Source organism: Leuresthes tenuis, unplaced genomic scaffold (genome assembly GCF_036924035.1).
Source record: "Leuresthes tenuis unplaced genomic scaffold, fLeuTen1.0.hap1 SCAF_14, whole genome shotgun sequence".
Taxonomy (NCBI): Eukaryota; Metazoa; Chordata; class Actinopteri; order Atheriniformes; family Atherinopsidae; genus Leuresthes; species Leuresthes tenuis.
In genome coordinates this window covers 4541794-4559419 of record NW_027325368.1, presented here as the reverse complement: position 1 = coordinate 4559419, position 17626 = coordinate 4541794, and the positions used below count along the sequence as shown (strand labels likewise).

Sequence of the window (17626 nt, the reverse complement as noted above, 5' to 3'; positions counted from 1 at the left end):
ACTGTGTTCTGTTGTTTAACCCTTTATACAGGGGAGAGACTGCCAGGCACAGATATCCTCACCCAGTAAACAGCTCACTATACCACGCTCAGCTAATGAGGGGCCACCATGAGCGGTGAAGGTGGAAAGAATGAATGAGCCTTTGTTTTATCTTTGATATAGGAGCAATTTCTGCCCGGGTAGAGAATGTTTTTGAGGATTTTTGTTTGTGCACTTAGAGCCCTCCACTACCCCTCTCTGCACGTGATTAGTTTGAAGTGTTCAGTAGTTGTTTTTCTCCTTTAAAATATTAGAATTGGAGCCCCTCAGGATGATGTAACTGTTTTTTTGAGTTAGGCTAACTCAACCATTACTCAGCCATCGTAGGAAGTAGGTTTTGGGAAGAAAAAGGAGACAACCTTGAGGGCAGCCCAGGCTGAGCAATTAGAAATCAATACAATGATCAAATCAGATCTCTCAGAGTGCATGGAGCCTGTCCAGTCTGAGTTTTTAACAAGCAAGAACGGTTACAGCCACTGTCTCCACAGACTCAACTTTAAACTGTGAGGAAGCTGCCTCAGATTCAAGTGAAGCAGATCACAGCGACACTGTGATTATCCTCCACAGCAGGACTGATGAGATGCCTTCACTGCAGAACTAATGCATCTTTTTGCATTTCTACTTCTAAGCAGAGCCATGAACAAACCAGCATAGGTAGAGCGGCAGGTAACGAGCATTGACCCTGTCATTTTGTGGCACTTTGTTATCATATAAGCATACAGTATGAAGTTGTGAAATATATCTCTGTAAGATTAAAAAGTTCTGCTAGAAAATCAGTGATTCTTCCACATTTTTCTTGTTTTTTGTCCATTAGGGAAGTTTTATTTTATCAAAGAGGGAATTGGAAGCCAAACACTGATTAGATATCTAAACTAATTTCTAAAAAGCTAATGCTGTGGACTACGATTGCAGAAACTCCAACAGCTGACCTAGAGGCTGTTCAGCTGCTGCCTCATTACCCATCACATACATCACACTGCTCTTCATCCCCTGCCTCCTCCTTCTCTCCCTTGGTACAGACAGTCACAGAAAAACAGACTCTGTTAGTGTCACAAAAAGACTGCAGCACCCACAATGCACCTGTCCAAGATGTACCTTAACTAATGTACAAATCTCAGAGCAGCTGAGGAGAAGACACATTAGATTAATTAAAACAGGAATTTTCTTGCTGTTTTGTTCCTCTTTCAAAAAGTTTGCTTTTAGTAGTGCTTACATTTGGAAGTTCAGAATCTGCTTTGCGGTAGGAGAGCAGTCTGTAGGTGCTCAGATTGTTTTCAAAGCTCCTGCAGATTTAAAACAGAATCGATCAGGGTTGACGATGCACAATAGCTTCTGCTGTGTGCCCAAAAACATTTAGAGTCAATCACGAATCAATGCAAACACATTAAACAGGCGCATGCCGCCAAACAATCATGTGGATGACTTCTATCTGCAGTCCACCGGACAAAAATGATTAATAAATTATCACTTAATCATCTGTTACTATTAAATCAATTGCAATAAAATTTTAGAAATCTTGTGTCGAACAAACCTGCCACGCAGTCGCACTGCCTCGTCAAATTTCTTCTCGTCCATGGCCTTCTGTACTTCTTGGGTCTGAAACAAGAGTGGAGCTGCTTTACCAAATGTCAAACTGTTTTTCCTCCATGTGTTTGCCACTGGCATGTTGTCTCTTTCAATCTCAAACCTGAAATATTACCAATATAATCAAAAATGACATGTTGGGGATGCAACCACGTTTTAGCTGCTCAAACAGAGGGTTGTTCAGACCAAATATGAACCAAAAATCAACATTGAAATCCTGGCTCATGCTGGTGCTCATTGGGTCTGACAGCCTATAATCTGTTTGTTATTTGAATCTAAACCTCAAATCTAAAGTCAAATACTTAAGATGTGTTTTAGTCGTCCATCTTTAAAACATAGTGGTTTTACCACAGCAGACACATTTCTATAACTTCCATCTTCAGAAGCCTGCTGTAGCCTGTTGTAAGGGCAGTCTAATGCTTCTTCACAGCATCACAGTTGTCCTTTGTTAAGTCCCTCTGAGTCTTCCTGTACACATTTATTCAACCTTGTGATGTGTTACACCTCATTCAAGGAAATAATTGTAGGAAAATAGGTTTTTCTTCATGCTAATCAACTGCATCCTGAATCTGACACGCAGCTGGATCATGGCACTCTGCAAGTATCATCATCATGCAAAAAAGCTATTTAACAAGCTTGTTGAATAGTTGAATGACTGTATATGTGAGTAATTCTAGTATAATGACCTGTAACTTGTAGTATACAATATATATATATGCAAATATCTGAGCCTGTTACAGAATTTCAGGTATTCTTGGCGCTTATTTTTTGGTAACAATGAACTTTGAAAACATACAGCTTAAATAACTGATATTTTTAATTCAATACCCTGTGCTGCACATGATACTGGGACTTGTCTCTGCATTGTACACACACACTCTTACCATCTGAACACACTCCATAAGTGGCAGTCGAACAGCCTGGTTGCCAACCAGAGACACGACGCAGGCCGGAGTGTTGGCAGACGCTTCCAGTAATGCCAGAACTGCCTCCACGCCCATACGACTAGCCTGTAAAAGGATTTAAAGAGAACTCAGAGACATGGTTCAGTTTTAGCATGCCTACAAATCCATCCACTGAAAACTGGAAGTTTAACTTTAATTCTGAGGGATTGTGACTTACCAGGATCCTGTCAAAGGCTGAGGGGGTTCCACCTCTCTGCACATGGCCTAAGATGGTGACCCGGGTGTCAAAACCCAGACAACGCACTACCAGCTGGTCACAGAGAGCACATGGGTTAATAGTTAGTAGTTAATAGAATAATGTACTTGAATCTTCAATTGGAAAAACAGTACAAAAAGGACCATACATGTGTCAAGCATGAAAAATAACAGAGGGGAAAGATCATGCAAAACATTTCCTGCCATGCTGGTGCGTGCCAAGTAATGCCCATGCAAAGTTTACTCAAAAGAACAAAAATAATGTGCAACAAGATAAAGAAAATAAGATATTTAACTTTAAAGTAAGAACAACTCAATAAAAATGTGAAAATTTAACACACATAAGGCATAAAATGCCATAGTGTGTGAGTGAAGGAAATCAACTTTACGTCAGGAAAAGAAGAAACATCCATGCGTCTGAAGTAAACTTTGTGCATCCATGACTCAATGAGGCTTCTCCACCGTACTTACTTCCTTGATATAATCAGGGGTTATTGCCTTGTTATGGAAATCAATGGCACCCTCAGCTACAATAATAATGTTCAGCCTTTTCTTATCAGCCCGGTTCTGGAGGGATATAAAAAGCACAAGCATTTGAAAATATGACAGGAAAAATTTTGCACTGCTCAAAGCTGGATCGGACACAGGAAGACGGTCACTGAGAAACCTTAGCTTTGACATTTCACTGGATTGCCCACTGCAGGCAGGCACTTGCCACATTCTGGGAGCTTTCTACCTATAGCTAATCTAAAAATTAAATTGTGACATGATTTGTTCTGTCACATATTGTTCTTGGGATATTGGAAGAGTTAAATTAAAGGAATTGTTCAGGGGTGTATGCAGTCTTTCGCTCCAGTTTCTCATTCGTTTGTTGACTGCTTTTCAACGTACATAAAAAACTGTGAGAAGGTTTTTTTCCATGCACATCACTCACACTGACTTCAGCTTATTGTCAGTCAAGATATATGATTTATCAGAAACAGATTCAACATGTTTAAATGCATAAAGTCAGCAAGTAGTTATAAAACACTGCTTCATGGCACTAATTGTACTCACAATCGTTTATTCCTTACAAACAGCCCTGTTTGTATCCCACATTTCCCAGAATATACTGTATTTGTTCACCCGTGTGTTTTTTGCTCTCTTTAAAGTCAGATACTTCTTCATAGTGAGTGTGTTTCTGGCCTCTACCTGCTTGATTGTGTCCCCGTGTGATTCTGGTCTTAGTCAAATAAAACCTTAGTCACACATTAACAGAAAAACGAACCCATCAAGACAATGATAGACAATGATAGATCAACCATTACGGCATTCAGGAATGTATAAAACTGCTGTTTTTCAACAGAATGTAAAATATCTGCAGAAGATTCCCTTGACTTAGAATTTTAGATATTCAATCCATCCAGGACAGAATAAACTGTGTTTTACTATTTTGTAAATTGCTTTGAGGTACAAATCCTTTCAGTTGAATTGTACAGCGCTTTTGGTTGCACTTGTGCTTAAAAAGTGGAAAAATTAATGAAGTAGAGTTGATATGGGGCCGGTAAAGAAACCACACTGCAAAAATATTCAATAGAAACTCCTCTTAGAATGTGGCAAGCATCTGGACAGGAAGCATAAAGGTCCTCTGTTGCTTTGGGGTGATTTCATGAGAAACATTTGCTTCCACCAGTTGATCCAGCTTCTGGTTCCCCTCTGCATCAGTCCATGACTGAGCTCTACTCACATCCTTCACAATATCAGAGGTAATGGGTTGTCCTTGTCTGTCAATGGCTCCTTCAGCAGCTATGATAATGTTCAACCTGGAACCTCGAGACCGACTCTGGACAATGACAAATACACTTACCACATTAAATCTGCTGTAATATTATCAACCAGTGTTAGATATATATTTATTAACTATATGTTTAACAAAACTTTGATGATTAAAGTCATTCAAAGGTTGTTGGTTCAAATCCTATTAGTCGATTTACAGGGAAATCTTCAGTCATGACAATGATTTGAAAGTTTAAACTGTAACCTTAGTTGATGGGACTTTTTCCTTTGTGACTCATATTTATATACATATCAAGGCTCTGTGGCACAATGGACAGCGCGTTGGACTTCTAGTTTGAAAGAAAGATGTCATTCAAAGGTTGTGGGTTGGAGTCCCACCAGAGTCGTTACTTCATGATTCTTTCAAATGTGTGGGAGTATCTTCTCGACCCATTTTCATTTCAATAACCAGCTGGTGTCAGATTGCGCGTTTCGTCCTTGGAAAATGGACCTCCATCAAGGCTCTGTGGCGCAATGGACAGCGCGTTGGACTTCTAGTTTGAAAGAAAGATGTCATTCAAAGGTTGTGGGTTCGAGTCCCACCAGAGTCGTTACTTTACGATCCTTTCAAATGTGTGGAGTATCTTCTCGACCCATTTTCATTTCACTACCCAGCTGGTGTCAGATTGCGCGTTCGTGGGTTCGAGTCCCACCAGAGTCGTTACTTCATGATTCTTTCAAATGTGTGGGAGTATCTTCTCGACCCATTTTCATTTCACTACCCAGCTGGTGTCAGATTGCGCGTTTCGTCCTTGGAAAATGGACCTCCATCAAGGCTCTGTGGCGCAATGGACAGCGCGTTGGACTTCTAGTTTGAAAGAAAGATGTCATTCAAAGGTTGTGGGTTCGAGTCCCACCAGAGTCGTTACTTTACGATCCTTTCAAATGTGTGGAGAATCTTCTCGACCCATTTTCATTTCACTACCCAGCTGGTGTCAGATTGCGCGTTCGTGGGTTCGAGTCCCACCAGAGTCGTTACTTCATGATTCTTTCAAATGTGTGGGAGTATCTTCTCGACCCATTTTCATTTCACTACCCAGCTGGTGTCAGATTGCGCGTTTCGTCCTTGGAAAATGGACATCCATCAAGGCTCTGTGGCGCAATGGACAGCGCGTTGGACTTCTAGTTCTGAAAGAAAGATGGCATTCAAAGGTTGTGGGTTCGAGTCCCACCAGAGTCGTTACTTCATGATTCTTTCAAATATGTGGAGAATCTTCTCGACCCATTTTCATTTCACTACCCAGCTGATGTCAGATTACGCGTTCGTGGGTTCGAGTCCCACCAGAGTCGTTACTTCATGATTCTTTCAAATGTGTGGGAGTATCTTCTCGACCCATTTTCATTTCACTACCCAGCTGGTGTCAGATTGCGCGTTTCGTCCTTGGAAAATGGACATCCATCAAGGCTCTGTGGCGCAATGGACAGCGCGTTGGACTTCTACTTCTGAAAGAAAGATGGCATTCAAAGGTTGTGGGTTCGAGTCCCACCAGAGTCGTTACTTCATGATTCTTTCAAATATGTGGAGAATCTTCTCGACCCATTTTCATTTCACTACCCAGCTGGTGTCAGATTGTACGTTTCGTCCTTGGAAAATGGACCTCCATCAAGGCTCTGTGGCGCAATGGACAGCGCGTTGGACTTCTAGTTTGAAAGAAAGATGTCATTCAAAGGTTGTGGGTTCGAGTCCCACCAGAGTCGTTACTTTACGATCCTTTCAAATATGTGGAGCATCTTCTCGACCCATTTTCATTTCACTACCCAGCTGGTGTCAGATTGCGCGTTCGTGGGTTCGAGTCCCACCAGAGTCGTTACTTTATGATCCTTTCAAATGTGTGGAGCATCTTCTCGACCCATTTTCATTTCACTACCCAGCTGGTGTCAGATTGCGCGTTCGTGGGTTCGAGTCCCACCAGAGTCGTTACTTTACGATCCTTTCAAATGTGTGGAGTATCTTCTCGACCCATTTTCATTTCACTACCCAGCTGGTGTCAGATTGTGGGTTCGAGTCCCACCAGAGTCGTTACTTCATGATTCTTTCAAATGTGTGGGAGTATCTTCTCGACCCATTTTCATTTCACTACCCAGCTGGTGTCAGATTGCGCATTTCGTCCTTGGAAAATGGACCTCCATCAAGGCTCTGTGGCGCAATGGACAGCGCGTTGGACTTCTAGTTTGAAAGAAAGATGTCATTCAAAGGTTGTGGGTTCGAGTCCCACCAGAGTCGTTACTTTACGATCCTTTCAAATGTGTGGAGAATCTTCTCGACCCATTTTCATTTCACTACCCAGCTGGTGTCAGATTGCGCGTTCGTGGGTTCGAGTCCCACCAGAGTCGTTACTTCATGATTCTTTCAAATGTGTGGGAGTATCTTCTCGACCCATTTTCATTTCACTACCCAGCTGGTGTCAGATTGCGCGTTTCGTCCTTGGAAAATGGACCTCCATCAAGGCTCTGTGGCGCAATGGACAGCGCGTTGGACTTCTAGTTCTGAAAGAAAGATGGCATTCAAAGGTTGTGGGTTCGAGTCCCACCAGAGTCGTTACTTCATGATTCTTTCAAATATGTGGAGCATCTTCTCGACCCATTTTCATTTCACTACCCAGCTGGTGTCAGATTGTGCGTTTCGTCCTTGGAAAATGGACCTCCATCAAGGCTCTGTGGCGCAATGGACAGCGCGTTGGACTTCTAGTTTGAAAGAAAGATGTCATTCAAAGGTTGTGGGTTCGAGTCCCACCAGAGTCGTTACTTTACGATCCTTTCAAATATGTGGAGCATCTTCTCGACCCATTTTCATTTCACTACCCAGCTGGTGTCAGATTGCGCGTTCGTGGGTTCGAGTCCCACCAGAGTCGTTACTTTATGATCCTTTCAAATGTGTGGAGCATCTTCTCGACCCATTTTCATTTCACTACCCAGCTGGTGTCAGATTGCGCGTTCGTGGGTTCGAGTCCCACCAGAGTCGTTACTTTACGATCCTTTCAAATGTGTGGAGTATCTTCTCGACCCATTTTCATTTCACTACCCAGCTGGTGTCAGATTGTGGGTTCGAGTCCCACCAGAGTCGTTACTTCATGATTCTTTCAAATGTGTGGGAGTATCTTCTCGACCCATTTTCATTTCACTACCCAGCTGGTGTCAGATTGCGCATTTCGTCCTTGGAAAATGGACCTCCATCAAGGCTCTGTGGCGCAATGGACAGCGCGTTGGACTTCTAGTTCTGAAAGAAAGATGGCATTCAAAGGTTGTGGGTTCGAGTCCCACCAGAGTCGTTACTTCATGATTCTTTCAAATATGTGGAGTATCTTCTCGACCCATTTTCATTTCACTACCCAGCTGGTGTCAGATTGCGCGTTTCGTTCTTGGAAAATGGACCTTCATCAAGGCTCTGTGGCGCAATGGACAGCGCGTTGGACTCCTAGTTTCAAAGAAAGATGGCATTCAAAGGTTGATCCTTTCAAATGTGTGGAGTATCTTCTCGACCCATTTTCATTTCACTACCCAGCTGGTGTCAGATTGCGCGTTCGTGGGTTCGAGTCCCACCAGAGTCGTTACTTCATGATTCTTTCAAATGTGTGGGAGTATCTTCTCGACCCATTTTCATTTCACTACCCAGCTGGTGTCAGATTGCGCGTTTCGTCCTTGGAAAATGGACCTCCATCAAGGCTCTGTGGCGCAATGGACAGCGCGTTGGACTTCTAGTTCTGAAAGAAAGATGGCATTCAAAGGTTGTGGGTTCGAGTCCCACCAGAGTCGTTACTTCATGATTCTTTCAAATATGTGGAGCATCTTCTCGACCCATTTTCATTTCACTACCCAGCTGGTGTCAGATTGTGCGTTTCGTCCTTGGAAAATGGACCTCCATCAAGGCTCTGTGGCGCAATGGACAGCGCGTTGGACTTCTAGTTTGAAAGAAAGATGTCATTCAAAGGTTGTGGGTTCGAGTCCCACCAGAGTCGTTACTTTACGATCCTTTCAAATATGTGGAGCATCTTCTCGACCCATTTTCATTTCACTACCCAGCTGGTGTCAGATTGCGCGTTCGTGGGTTCGAGTCCCACCAGAGTCGTTACTTTATGATCCTTTCAAATGTGTGGAGCATCTTCTCGACCCATTTTCATTTCACTACCCAGCTGGTGTCAGATTGCGCGTTCGTGGGTTCGAGTCCCACCAGAGTCGTTACTTTACGATCCTTTCAAATGTGTGGAGTATCTTCTCGACCCATTTTCATTTCACTACCCAGCTGGTGTCAGATTGTGGGTTCGAGTCCCACCAGAGTCGTTACTTCATGATTCTTTCAAATGTGTGGGAGTATCTTCTCGACCCATTTTCATTTCACTACCCAGCTGGTGTCAGATTGCGCATTTCGTCCTTGGAAAATGGACCTCCATCAAGGCTCTGTGGCGCAATGGACAGCGCGTTGGACTTCTAGTTCTGAAAGAAAGATGGCATTCAAAGGTTGTGGGTTCGAGTCCCACCAGAGTCGTTACTTCATGATTCTTTCAAATATGTGGAGTATCTTCTCGACCCATTTTCATTTCACTACCCAGCTGGTGTCAGATTGCGCGTTTCGTTCTTGGAAAATGGACCTTCATCAAGGCTCTGTGGCGCAATGGACAGCGCGTTGGACTCCTAGTTTCAAAGAAAGATGGCATTCAAAGGTTGATCCTTTCAAATGTGTGGAGTATCTTCTCGACCCATTTTCATTTCACTACCCAGCTGGTGTCAGATTGCGCGTTCGTGGGTTCGAGTCCCACCAGAGTCGTTACTTCATGATTCTTTCAAATGTGTGGGAGTATCTTCTCGACCCATTTTCATTTCACTACCCAGCTGGTGTCAGATTGCGCGTTTCGTCCTTGGAAAATGGACCTTCATCAAGGCTCTGTGGCGCAATGGACAGCGCATTGGACTCCTAGTTAGAAAGAAAGATGTCATTCAAAGGTTGTGGGTTCAAGTCCCACCAGAGTCGTTACTTTATGATCCTTTCAAATGTGTGGAGTATCTTCTTGACCCATTTTCATTTCACTACCCAGCTGGTGTCAGATTGCGCGTTCGTGGGTTCGAGTCCCACCAGAGTCATTACTTCATGATTCTTTCAAATGTGTGGGAGTATCTTCTCGACCCATTTTCATTTCACTACCCAGCTGGTGTCAGATTGCGCGTTTCGTCCTTGGAAAATGGACCTTCATCAAGGCTCTGTGGCGCAATGGACAGCGCGTTGGACTCCTAGTTTGAAAGAAAGATGTCATTCAAAGGTTGTGGGTTCAAGTCCCACCAGAGTCGTTACTTTATGATCCTTTCAAATGTGTGGAGTATCTTCTCGACCCATTTTCATTTCACTACCCAGCTGGTGTCAGATTGCGCGTTTCGTCCTTGGAAAATGGACCTTCATCAAGGCTCTGTGGCGCAATGGACAGCACGTTGGACTCCTAGTTTGAAAGAAAGATGGCATTCAAAGGTTGATCCTTTCAAATGTGTGGAGTATCTTCTCGACCCATTTTCATTTCACTACCCAGCTGGTGTCAGATTGCGCGTTCGTGGGTTCGAGTCCCACCAGAGTCGTTACTTCATGATTCTTTCAAATGTGTGGGAGTATCTTCTCGACCCATTTTCATTTCACTACCCAGCTGGTGTCAGATTGCGCGTTTCGTCCTTGGAAAATGGACCTTCATCAAGGCTCTGTGGCGCAATGGACAGCGCATTGGACTCCTAGTTTGAAAGAAAGATGTCATTCAAAGGTTGTGGGTTCAAGTCCCACCAGAGTCGTTACTTTATGATCCTTTCAAATGTGTGGAGTATCTTCTTGACCCATTTTCATTTCACTACCCAGCTGGTGTCAGATTGCGCGTTCGTGGGTTCGAGTCCCACCAGAGTCATTACTTCATGATTCTTTCAAATGTGTGGGAGTATCTTCTCGACCCATTTTCATTTCACTACATAGCTGGTGTCAGATTGCGCGTTTCGTCCTTGGAAAATGGACCTTCATCAAGGCTCTGTGGCGCAATGGACAGCGCGTTGGACTCCTAGTTTGAAAGAAAGATGTCATTCAAAGATTGTGGGTTCAAGTCCCACCAGAGTCGTTACTTTATGATCCTTTCAAATGTGTGGAGTATCTTCTCGACCCATTTTCATTTCACTACCCAGCTGGTGTCAGATTGCGCGTTCGTGGGTTTGAGTCCCACCAGAGTCGTTACTTCATGATCCTTTCAAATGTGTGGAGTATCTTCTCGACCCATTTTCATTTCACTACCCAGCTGGTGTCAGATTGCGCGTTTCGTCCTTGGAAAATGGACCCCCATCAAGGCTCTGTGGCGCAATGGACAGCGCTTTGGACTTCTAGTTCTGAAAGAAAGATGGCATTCAAAGGTTGTTGGTTCGTGTCCCACCAGAGTCGTTACTTCATGATTCTTTCAAATGTGTGGAGTATGTTCTTGACCCATTTTCATTTCACTACCCAGCTGGTGTCAGATTGCGCGTAATTCAAAGGTTGTGCGTTCAAGTCCCACCAGAGTTGTTACTTTATGGTTCTTTCAAACACACATGTGGAGCATCCTGTTGACCCTTGTTGCTTTCCATAATTTCCACCAGAGCTGATGGTTTACCTTCTCAACAAGAATTTACACATTACTCATGAATTTCTCATAGAAACTTCTGCAGTCTCAACTGTGGGGAGTTTGAGTACATGCATAACTGGTTCAGGTTCAGACCTTGTTAAAAAGCTGTGTGATTATGTTACCTCAGACAGTTTCTGACACATGCTGTCTTCCCAGCCATCTTCAGGAGGCATTTCTGGGATAAAAACCCAGTCTGCTCCACATGCCAGGGCACTGACCAGAGCCAGGTATCTGGGCACACACACAAATTCTCTTATTCCAACATTTATATCTAGAAAATCACCTCTGTGTAACAGATATTTACAGATCTTCTACACACACACAGACTTCACTTTAATCTTTAAAGTTAACTGTAGCAGAGACAAACCCTCTGTTAAAAATGTAGAATTTAGACACATATAATTATGTTTATAAGTGTTAAGTATTTTTGTGTTTTCCTGACAAGTCAAACTCACCCACAATGCCTGCCCATGACTTCCAGCACAAATGTCCTCTGGTGGCTAGAAAAAAAACCAGAAAGAATGTCAAAAACAAGGAAAAGCACAACTACACACAACTTAACTTGTGCTTTTTGTCATCATGCTTTTTCATTTCTTGCCAGATCTCGTAAAGCTTCAAGTAGTGCATTTGTTCACCTTTGAGCAGTGGTCATGATGGCGTCCACCACCTCAATGATCCGATGCAGCGCCGAGTCGGTGCCAATGGTCATATCTGTGCCGCAGAAGTCGTTATCGATAGAGCCAACCATGCCGACGATGTGGAGCACAGAGTTGCTGCGGACTGCCTCCTCATCGATGAGACCTGAAAATAAATAAATACATAGAGTAAAATAATGATTTAATGAGTTACAGTGTTATTATCGGTAAAGTTAACGAAATCCCCTGCATCGATCATTCACCTTGTTCAAGTAGCTCATTCAACAGGCCGCTCCACTCCTCTCTGAACAGGTTGGCTCCAGTCAGGCTGCCGTCTCCACCAATCACACACAGGTTAGTGATGCCGCGCTGCACAAGGTTGTGAGCAGCTTTCAGGCGTCCCTCGTGGGTACGAAACTCTTTACAGCGGGCACTGCCGATGACTGTACCCCCCTAAGGTAAAAAAAAATGAAAATATGAAATTACATGAGCAAAATCAAGTCAAAAACAAGTGGGAGAGAAGGAAACTATGTGATGTTTTATTCCATTTAACCATTAGCTCTCTTACAAGCTGAAAACTCTTTCACCTTTTTAACATCTCCACGTGGTGTTCTTTATGTGTCCAAGACATATCACAAGCAAAATCAGCCAGAGGATTTCCATTTAAAATCTGCAGAGCACCATTAAAAAGCCTGAATGTGCTCAGTACACTAATAGGACGAACCGGTACCAACTAGTTTTGACTACTTGGTGAGTGGGGCTCAAGCAAGTTATAGGAGAAGCTAACACAAGTAAAGTGGAGAAGCAAGTCGGTGTGTTTTCTTCCGGTGGCTAAAATGGCTAATGTGACATGTTCTGTTTATGACTATGAAATCAGATTCTGCAAGCTTTTATGTAAGGATGTCAAACTAAAGTAGAAGTGGATTCAGTGGATTTAGAGTGTCCCATCAAAAATAAAAAGCTCTGCATTCTTTTTCTCTCAGAGAGCTGATGCCTCTCTCCCCCACTCTGGGTTTGCCACTAAACTTATATGAAAAGTGACTCTATTCCAACCATTTATCTGGGAGAAACCGTGGGTATTAGCGGGCATTTTCTTTCTCTGTCCCACTCATTTGCAATTCATGCTGCCAGGGGAAAGCATCGAGCAGTGCTGCCAGTAGCTGCGTCCACCATTTAGGCAGGAAAACACAGCGTCTGGGGCTCAGAAAGCTACAGGGAAACAGGCTTTTCTCAGGCAGGCTGCTGGTGCTCGTGAGAAGACCGGGTTGCCAGGTCTGACTGACTTCCTCTGTTACCTGGGCAGAAATACAATGTGACCTACAAAGTAAGCCCATGATTCCAGTACTCAGGGTTAGCACCTCTGATCATTATTTCATTGCCATTTGCACTTCACAACATGAGCATATCAGAGGGAGTTTTGCAGAGTTGGAGGAAAAGCTGCGAGTCTGAGTTATGGGTTAAACTCATTGGCATATTCATCTGTCCCCAGTCACTGAACGAGGAAAGTTAGAGTTAGGGTTAAGGTTATGCTTTAGATATTTCATTTAACACAATCTTACTCCACTGTTACACACAGACTAAACAATAGATTTCATATTATGACCCCCGCAACCCTAAACAGGATAAAGCAGGTTCACAAAATGGATGGATGGATATTAGTATAAGATATAAATATGACTTTATTATCAAAGTTTGTAGTAAAGAAAGAAAAGAATTAGGCACATAGGTGGAAGATGTTGTCACTGGGTGCACACACTCACCCTGCTGTCCTCATATTTATCCATATGAATCACATGTAGTGAGACTGGATAATATTTTGAAGTGCCACATTGAAAGTTGCAGTGGTAAGGAATTGGGGGCCGGAATGATCTCCCTTCTTTCCCAAAGGATATCTCAGTGTATTCTATGCTAAAGGAGATAACTAAGGAAGCACTGGGGCTCCTTTCCTTGTGTTTTAAAGGATTCAAACAGTTCTTATCATAGCTGCTACTTTGATACATCTGGATCAGTTAGAAATGTTCTTAGTCAAAAAAAGAAGATCAAATATTTCAGTGTCCAGTAAGACTTTCTCTCCTTATGCTCCTTCAGAAACCTTGGATTTAGAGCTGCAAACGCTGAACCAAACTATTTGGAACACAGCCAAAACCCTTATAAATATGGCGAGATAAACAATCTGTGGTATTCTAAGTGCAGATCTCTGTTTGTGTATATATAGTCATAACAGAAAGGCCCTTGTGAATTCAAGTATCACTAAAGCTGGACTTTACTCATTACTACATTACAAACAACGTCATTTACAATCTTTTCAAAGAAGAGGCTATTTCTGAAGGTTCATGATTTGCTTCGTGCTCCATTAAAAAAAACAAATGATGTGTATCAAAAAAGGGTCTGACACATAATAAACAGTGCATTCTACTACTAGTGATCCACTAGTTTCAACATAGAATACATTCAACCTCAAAGCTGTGGCTCTTTGCACATACAGATCAAATTGTGTTTCACAAGTAACCCACCAGCAGCTCAACCAATCACTCTCCCAAAAACAAGCACCAAATCTATTTTCGTTGGAAGCAGCAGGAAGCTGAGAAGGAAGTCAAACATCATTTTGTCACTGAGTGTCTACATAATTAAATCTAAAAAAGCACCTGGTGATGATGTGAGTCTCAGTCACATCGTGACATCCATAAAACCAGTGGAACAAGGCAAGAGATGAACCGCTCAGAGGATTTGAGCCGTACAAAATGGTGGGTTTTGTTGCTGAAGAACATAAGGTGTCACATGACACCAAAGATCTGTTTTATTTGACTGAGGATAACGTCAGAGAGGAAAGGTGTAGCAATTATTTTAAGTAGTTCTTGGAAAAGAAACAGCAGGGCAGAGAGTGTGTGTAGCAATGGATAGTGCACTAACTTCTTATGAAACACTTAAGATTTGGACTTTTATGAGATAGTCTTCTAGAATTCTTCATAATAAGAAAAAGTATGAATCAACAGACTCTGTGGCACAATGGTTTGAGTCCCACCAGAGTTGTTTTACTTTTACTACCATGTGGCCAAGAAGATCAGATGACAAGAGGACACTTTTATGTACTGTAGTTTTCGGACCATAAGGCGCACTTAAAATCCTTTAGTTTCCTCAAAAATCAACAGTACGCCTTAAAATGCGGTGCATCTAATGTATGAATTAATTCTGGTTGTGCTTTCTGACCTAGAACCGATTTTATGTGGTACACGGCGCTCAAAAATCTGTCAAAATGTTTCAGCACGGCCTTGGTAAGCTACGAAGCTGCACTGGTTTGAGCATTACAGCCACCGTAGTCACGAGCTTGGCGGATTAATACGATCTGTGCTCCAACATTAAGGTGTGTGCATTCATTCATTCATTTTCTGTACCCGAGACATGCTTACGAAGCGGATTTCAAACTCAATGCAATCAGTCACGCAGTACAACAAGTGAGTTGAATAAACTTAGACTTTTCTGAGTTTTGTATCATTTAATGCGCTTTATAGCCCAAATATTACGGTATGTATGTTCATACATAAGCCTAACCCCAGGCATTAAAATACATCCCCCATTTGTCATGACCGCTTGTGGACTTTTGCTGACAAATTAACCTAAAAAGATGAGCAAGTTTTCGGTGAATGCTGCATGATGTGGATTTGGCCGCTGCTTTTAACATGTTTTTTTTCCCTGAAAACGGAAAAGCAAAAAAACATCCTGACAGAAACTCTGTTCATGCACTCCTTCATTGTGATACAAGAGAGAATGCACTCGGACTACATGAAAGTGACCACGACTTTCTTTCTGTTTCACTAAATCTAATAAACTTCGGAAAGAAAAAAACTGATCATAACAACAGAGGCTGCATGCTAGAAGCTTAGTTGCTGTGTCTATACTTTCAAAAGAATTCCAAATGCTAAAACATTACTTTGAGCAATAATTAGAACACCAACAAAGAATCACTTGCATTCATGCAAACTGCATTTGTGTCGCTGTTTACCGCAAATAGAGTGTCATTGTTTATGGGACATGAGAGGAACATGGAGTGTGTGTGACCTGAATCAGAAGTGGAAGGTTCTGCTTACCACTTGTAGCATGCTGGAGACGCTTTCCCACGTTGCCTCTTTAATGTTGTCTCCACCGTCCACCATCCCCTGGTACCCCTGGTAGGAGCAACAAATACCACAGAAAATCATAAAGCTGTTCATAAACTGACAAAACCTCTATCTAATTTAGAATAATGCCTAACAGGGAACAACACCATGTGACAGACACTATATGAAGGCTCTGTGGCGCAATGGACTTCTAGTTCGAAAGATAGATGTCATTCAAAGGTTGTTGGTTTAAGTCCGACCAGAGCTGAACTTCATGATTCTTTCAAACACACGTGTAGAGCATCATGTAGACCCATCTTCATTTAAAACCGCACATATTTGGCTACCCAGCTGGTCTTCAACTGGATGTTTCTTCCTTGTAAAATTTAGTTTTTCTCTCCACCATCATCTTGTATGCTACTAGGGACGGGACAGAGGACTGAATCAAAGAGATGTTTTGATTCAAACTGTTGGTTTCCTGAGCCAGGGAAAGCTTTGTTAAAGACAATTATGTGTCGTCTGTCCTGTACATCTCATCTGACCTCCTTCTGTTTGCGGTCACACAGTGGATCCTCCATTCTGTAAAGTCTAATTCGGACGACATGATTCTTAGAGTTGTCAGATTGTGTGTGGTTCACAAGATGTGCTTTGATTGTGACTGCAAGACATCTTTATGAAGAAGTTACAGCTACCATATAAAGACTCTGTGGTGCAATGGACAGCGCATTGGATTTCTAGTTAAAATATGAGATGGAATTCAAAGGTTGTGGGTTCGAGGTTTTCATTCAGATAAGAACCCAGAAATTCCCACAAACACTGAAATAAATCATGCTGGGCCAGTAGGTGACGATAAATCTGCATCAACAACACGTCAAAATAGAAGAGAAGAACATTCAGGTTATGATGCCTGGAGAGATGATTCTTCTTTGATGGAAGCTTCAGAACTAAAGCAGCATTTTGTGTAATTAATTTGTCTGGACTGACAGTGAAGTAGACTTGTTGCTCAGCGACATTGCAGTAAAAACAGATCAACAGATGCCATTGCTGTTATGGTTTCCAAGGTGTTCTCATTACACATAGTGTAGTGAGCATGTGCGGAAACCTCAGTTTGCCTTGTGCACATAGATGCACTGAGAATGGAGTTTGCTTCACTTTGGAAAGCGTTTTTAAAAATCTCTTATTTCCTGATACAAGATGAGAAGTGCAAACACAGAAGAAAAAGTTTGTTTCGCAGATATCCGTGTTTGTCTGGACAGGCCCTTCGAGCAGACTTCTATGGACTGTTTACATTTCTTTTATGTGGAGAAGACAAAACATGAAAAATAGTATCTTGGGTCCATTTTGTCTGTAATCTTAAATGTTAGAACAAAAGCAACTGGACTTCTGAAGGCATTTCACCTCTCATCCGAAAGGCCCTTCAGTTCCAACTGACTGGAGGGAAGTTTTCAGGCTCATAAGATGTTAATCTGAATGTCCCAAAAACAGCTCGGAAGGCTGAAACTCCCAACTAAAAAGACCTTTCGTACGAGAGGTGAAACATCTTGTCCAGTTGCCTTCTCTTTAAGAATTTACAACATAATTTTTAAGATAAAAGTCAAAGTGAAGGGGAAGGCCTCTTTAAATATAATCTTTTGAGTCAGACTATGCTTTTTTAGGTTCCCCTGTTTCCATAGCTGCAGTGTCATGTG

General features: G+C 42.4%; 1 protein-coding gene and 17 non-coding genes across 22 annotated transcripts in view; 17 read left to right on the top strand and 1 right to left on the bottom strand.

The window, feature by feature from the left end:
* The window catches only part of LOC140268409 (ATP-dependent 6-phosphofructokinase, platelet type-like), a 55502-nt gene that overhangs the window by 13601 nt on the left and 24275 nt on the right, over window positions 1-17626 (bottom strand). For 3 of the 5 annotated variants that reach the window (XM_072363250.1, XM_072363246.1, XM_072363248.1), the window contains exons 3-12: window positions 15930-16007; window positions 12108-12297; window positions 11845-12010; window positions 11665-11709; window positions 11332-11440; window positions 3255-3350; window positions 2746-2838; window positions 2508-2633; window positions 1571-1635; window positions 1253-1322 (exon numbers count right to left, since the gene is read on the bottom strand). In XM_072363250.1, the coding sequence (XP_072219351.1) occupies window positions 1253-1322; window positions 1571-1635; window positions 2508-2633; window positions 2746-2838; window positions 3255-3350; window positions 11332-11440; window positions 11665-11709; window positions 11845-12010; window positions 12108-12297; window positions 15930-16007 (1038 nt within the window). Of the gene's footprint in view, window positions 1-1252; window positions 1323-1570; window positions 1636-2507; window positions 2634-2745; window positions 2839-3254; window positions 3351-4509; window positions 4606-11331; window positions 11441-11664; window positions 11710-11844; window positions 12011-12107; window positions 12298-15929; window positions 16008-17626 lie in introns of all 5 variants that reach the window. The other 2 variants (XM_072363247.1, XM_072363249.1) reach the window with 1 other exon arrangement.
* trnar-ucu (transfer RNA arginine (anticodon UCU)) lies at window positions 4855-4945 on the top strand. Its single transcript is given in 2 exon segments — window positions 4855-4891; window positions 4910-4945. It is a non-coding gene; the product is annotated as a tRNA-Arg (tRNA).
* trnar-ucu (transfer RNA arginine (anticodon UCU)) lies at window positions 5059-5149 on the top strand. The gene is given in 2 exon segments: window positions 5059-5095; window positions 5114-5149. It is a non-coding gene; the product is annotated as a tRNA-Arg (tRNA).
* trnar-ucu (transfer RNA arginine (anticodon UCU)) lies at window positions 5373-5463 on the top strand. The gene is given in 2 exon segments: window positions 5373-5409; window positions 5428-5463. It is a non-coding gene; the product is annotated as a tRNA-Arg (tRNA).
* Window positions 5687-5778, top strand: trnar-ucu (transfer RNA arginine (anticodon UCU)). Its single transcript is given in 2 exon segments — window positions 5687-5723; window positions 5743-5778. It is a non-coding gene; the product is annotated as a tRNA-Arg (tRNA).
* Window positions 6002-6093, top strand: trnar-ucu (transfer RNA arginine (anticodon UCU)). Its single transcript is given in 2 exon segments — window positions 6002-6038; window positions 6058-6093. It is a non-coding gene; the product is annotated as a tRNA-Arg (tRNA).
* trnar-ucu (transfer RNA arginine (anticodon UCU)) lies at window positions 6206-6296 on the top strand. Its single transcript is given in 2 exon segments — window positions 6206-6242; window positions 6261-6296. It is a non-coding gene; the product is annotated as a tRNA-Arg (tRNA).
* On the top strand, window positions 6732-6822 carry trnar-ucu (transfer RNA arginine (anticodon UCU)). The gene is given in 2 exon segments: window positions 6732-6768; window positions 6787-6822. It is a non-coding gene; the product is annotated as a tRNA-Arg (tRNA).
* Window positions 7046-7137, top strand: trnar-ucu (transfer RNA arginine (anticodon UCU)). The gene is given in 2 exon segments: window positions 7046-7082; window positions 7102-7137. It is a non-coding gene; the product is annotated as a tRNA-Arg (tRNA).
* Window positions 7250-7340, top strand: trnar-ucu (transfer RNA arginine (anticodon UCU)). The gene is given in 2 exon segments: window positions 7250-7286; window positions 7305-7340. It is a non-coding gene; the product is annotated as a tRNA-Arg (tRNA).
* trnar-ucu (transfer RNA arginine (anticodon UCU)) lies at window positions 7776-7867 on the top strand. The gene is given in 2 exon segments: window positions 7776-7812; window positions 7832-7867. It is a non-coding gene; the product is annotated as a tRNA-Arg (tRNA).
* trnar-ucu (transfer RNA arginine (anticodon UCU)) lies at window positions 8260-8351 on the top strand. The gene is given in 2 exon segments: window positions 8260-8296; window positions 8316-8351. It is a non-coding gene; the product is annotated as a tRNA-Arg (tRNA).
* Window positions 8464-8554, top strand: trnar-ucu (transfer RNA arginine (anticodon UCU)). The gene is given in 2 exon segments: window positions 8464-8500; window positions 8519-8554. It is a non-coding gene; the product is annotated as a tRNA-Arg (tRNA).
* On the top strand, window positions 8990-9081 carry trnar-ucu (transfer RNA arginine (anticodon UCU)). Its single transcript is given in 2 exon segments — window positions 8990-9026; window positions 9046-9081. It is a non-coding gene; the product is annotated as a tRNA-Arg (tRNA).
* trnar-ccu (transfer RNA arginine (anticodon CCU)) lies at window positions 9474-9564 on the top strand. The gene is given in 2 exon segments: window positions 9474-9510; window positions 9529-9564. It is a non-coding gene; the product is annotated as a tRNA-Arg (tRNA).
* Window positions 9788-9878, top strand: trnar-ccu (transfer RNA arginine (anticodon CCU)). The gene is given in 2 exon segments: window positions 9788-9824; window positions 9843-9878. It is a non-coding gene; the product is annotated as a tRNA-Arg (tRNA).
* trnar-ccu (transfer RNA arginine (anticodon CCU)) lies at window positions 10271-10361 on the top strand. Its single transcript is given in 2 exon segments — window positions 10271-10307; window positions 10326-10361. It is a non-coding gene; the product is annotated as a tRNA-Arg (tRNA).
* Window positions 10585-10675, top strand: trnar-ccu (transfer RNA arginine (anticodon CCU)). The gene is given in 2 exon segments: window positions 10585-10621; window positions 10640-10675. It is a non-coding gene; the product is annotated as a tRNA-Arg (tRNA).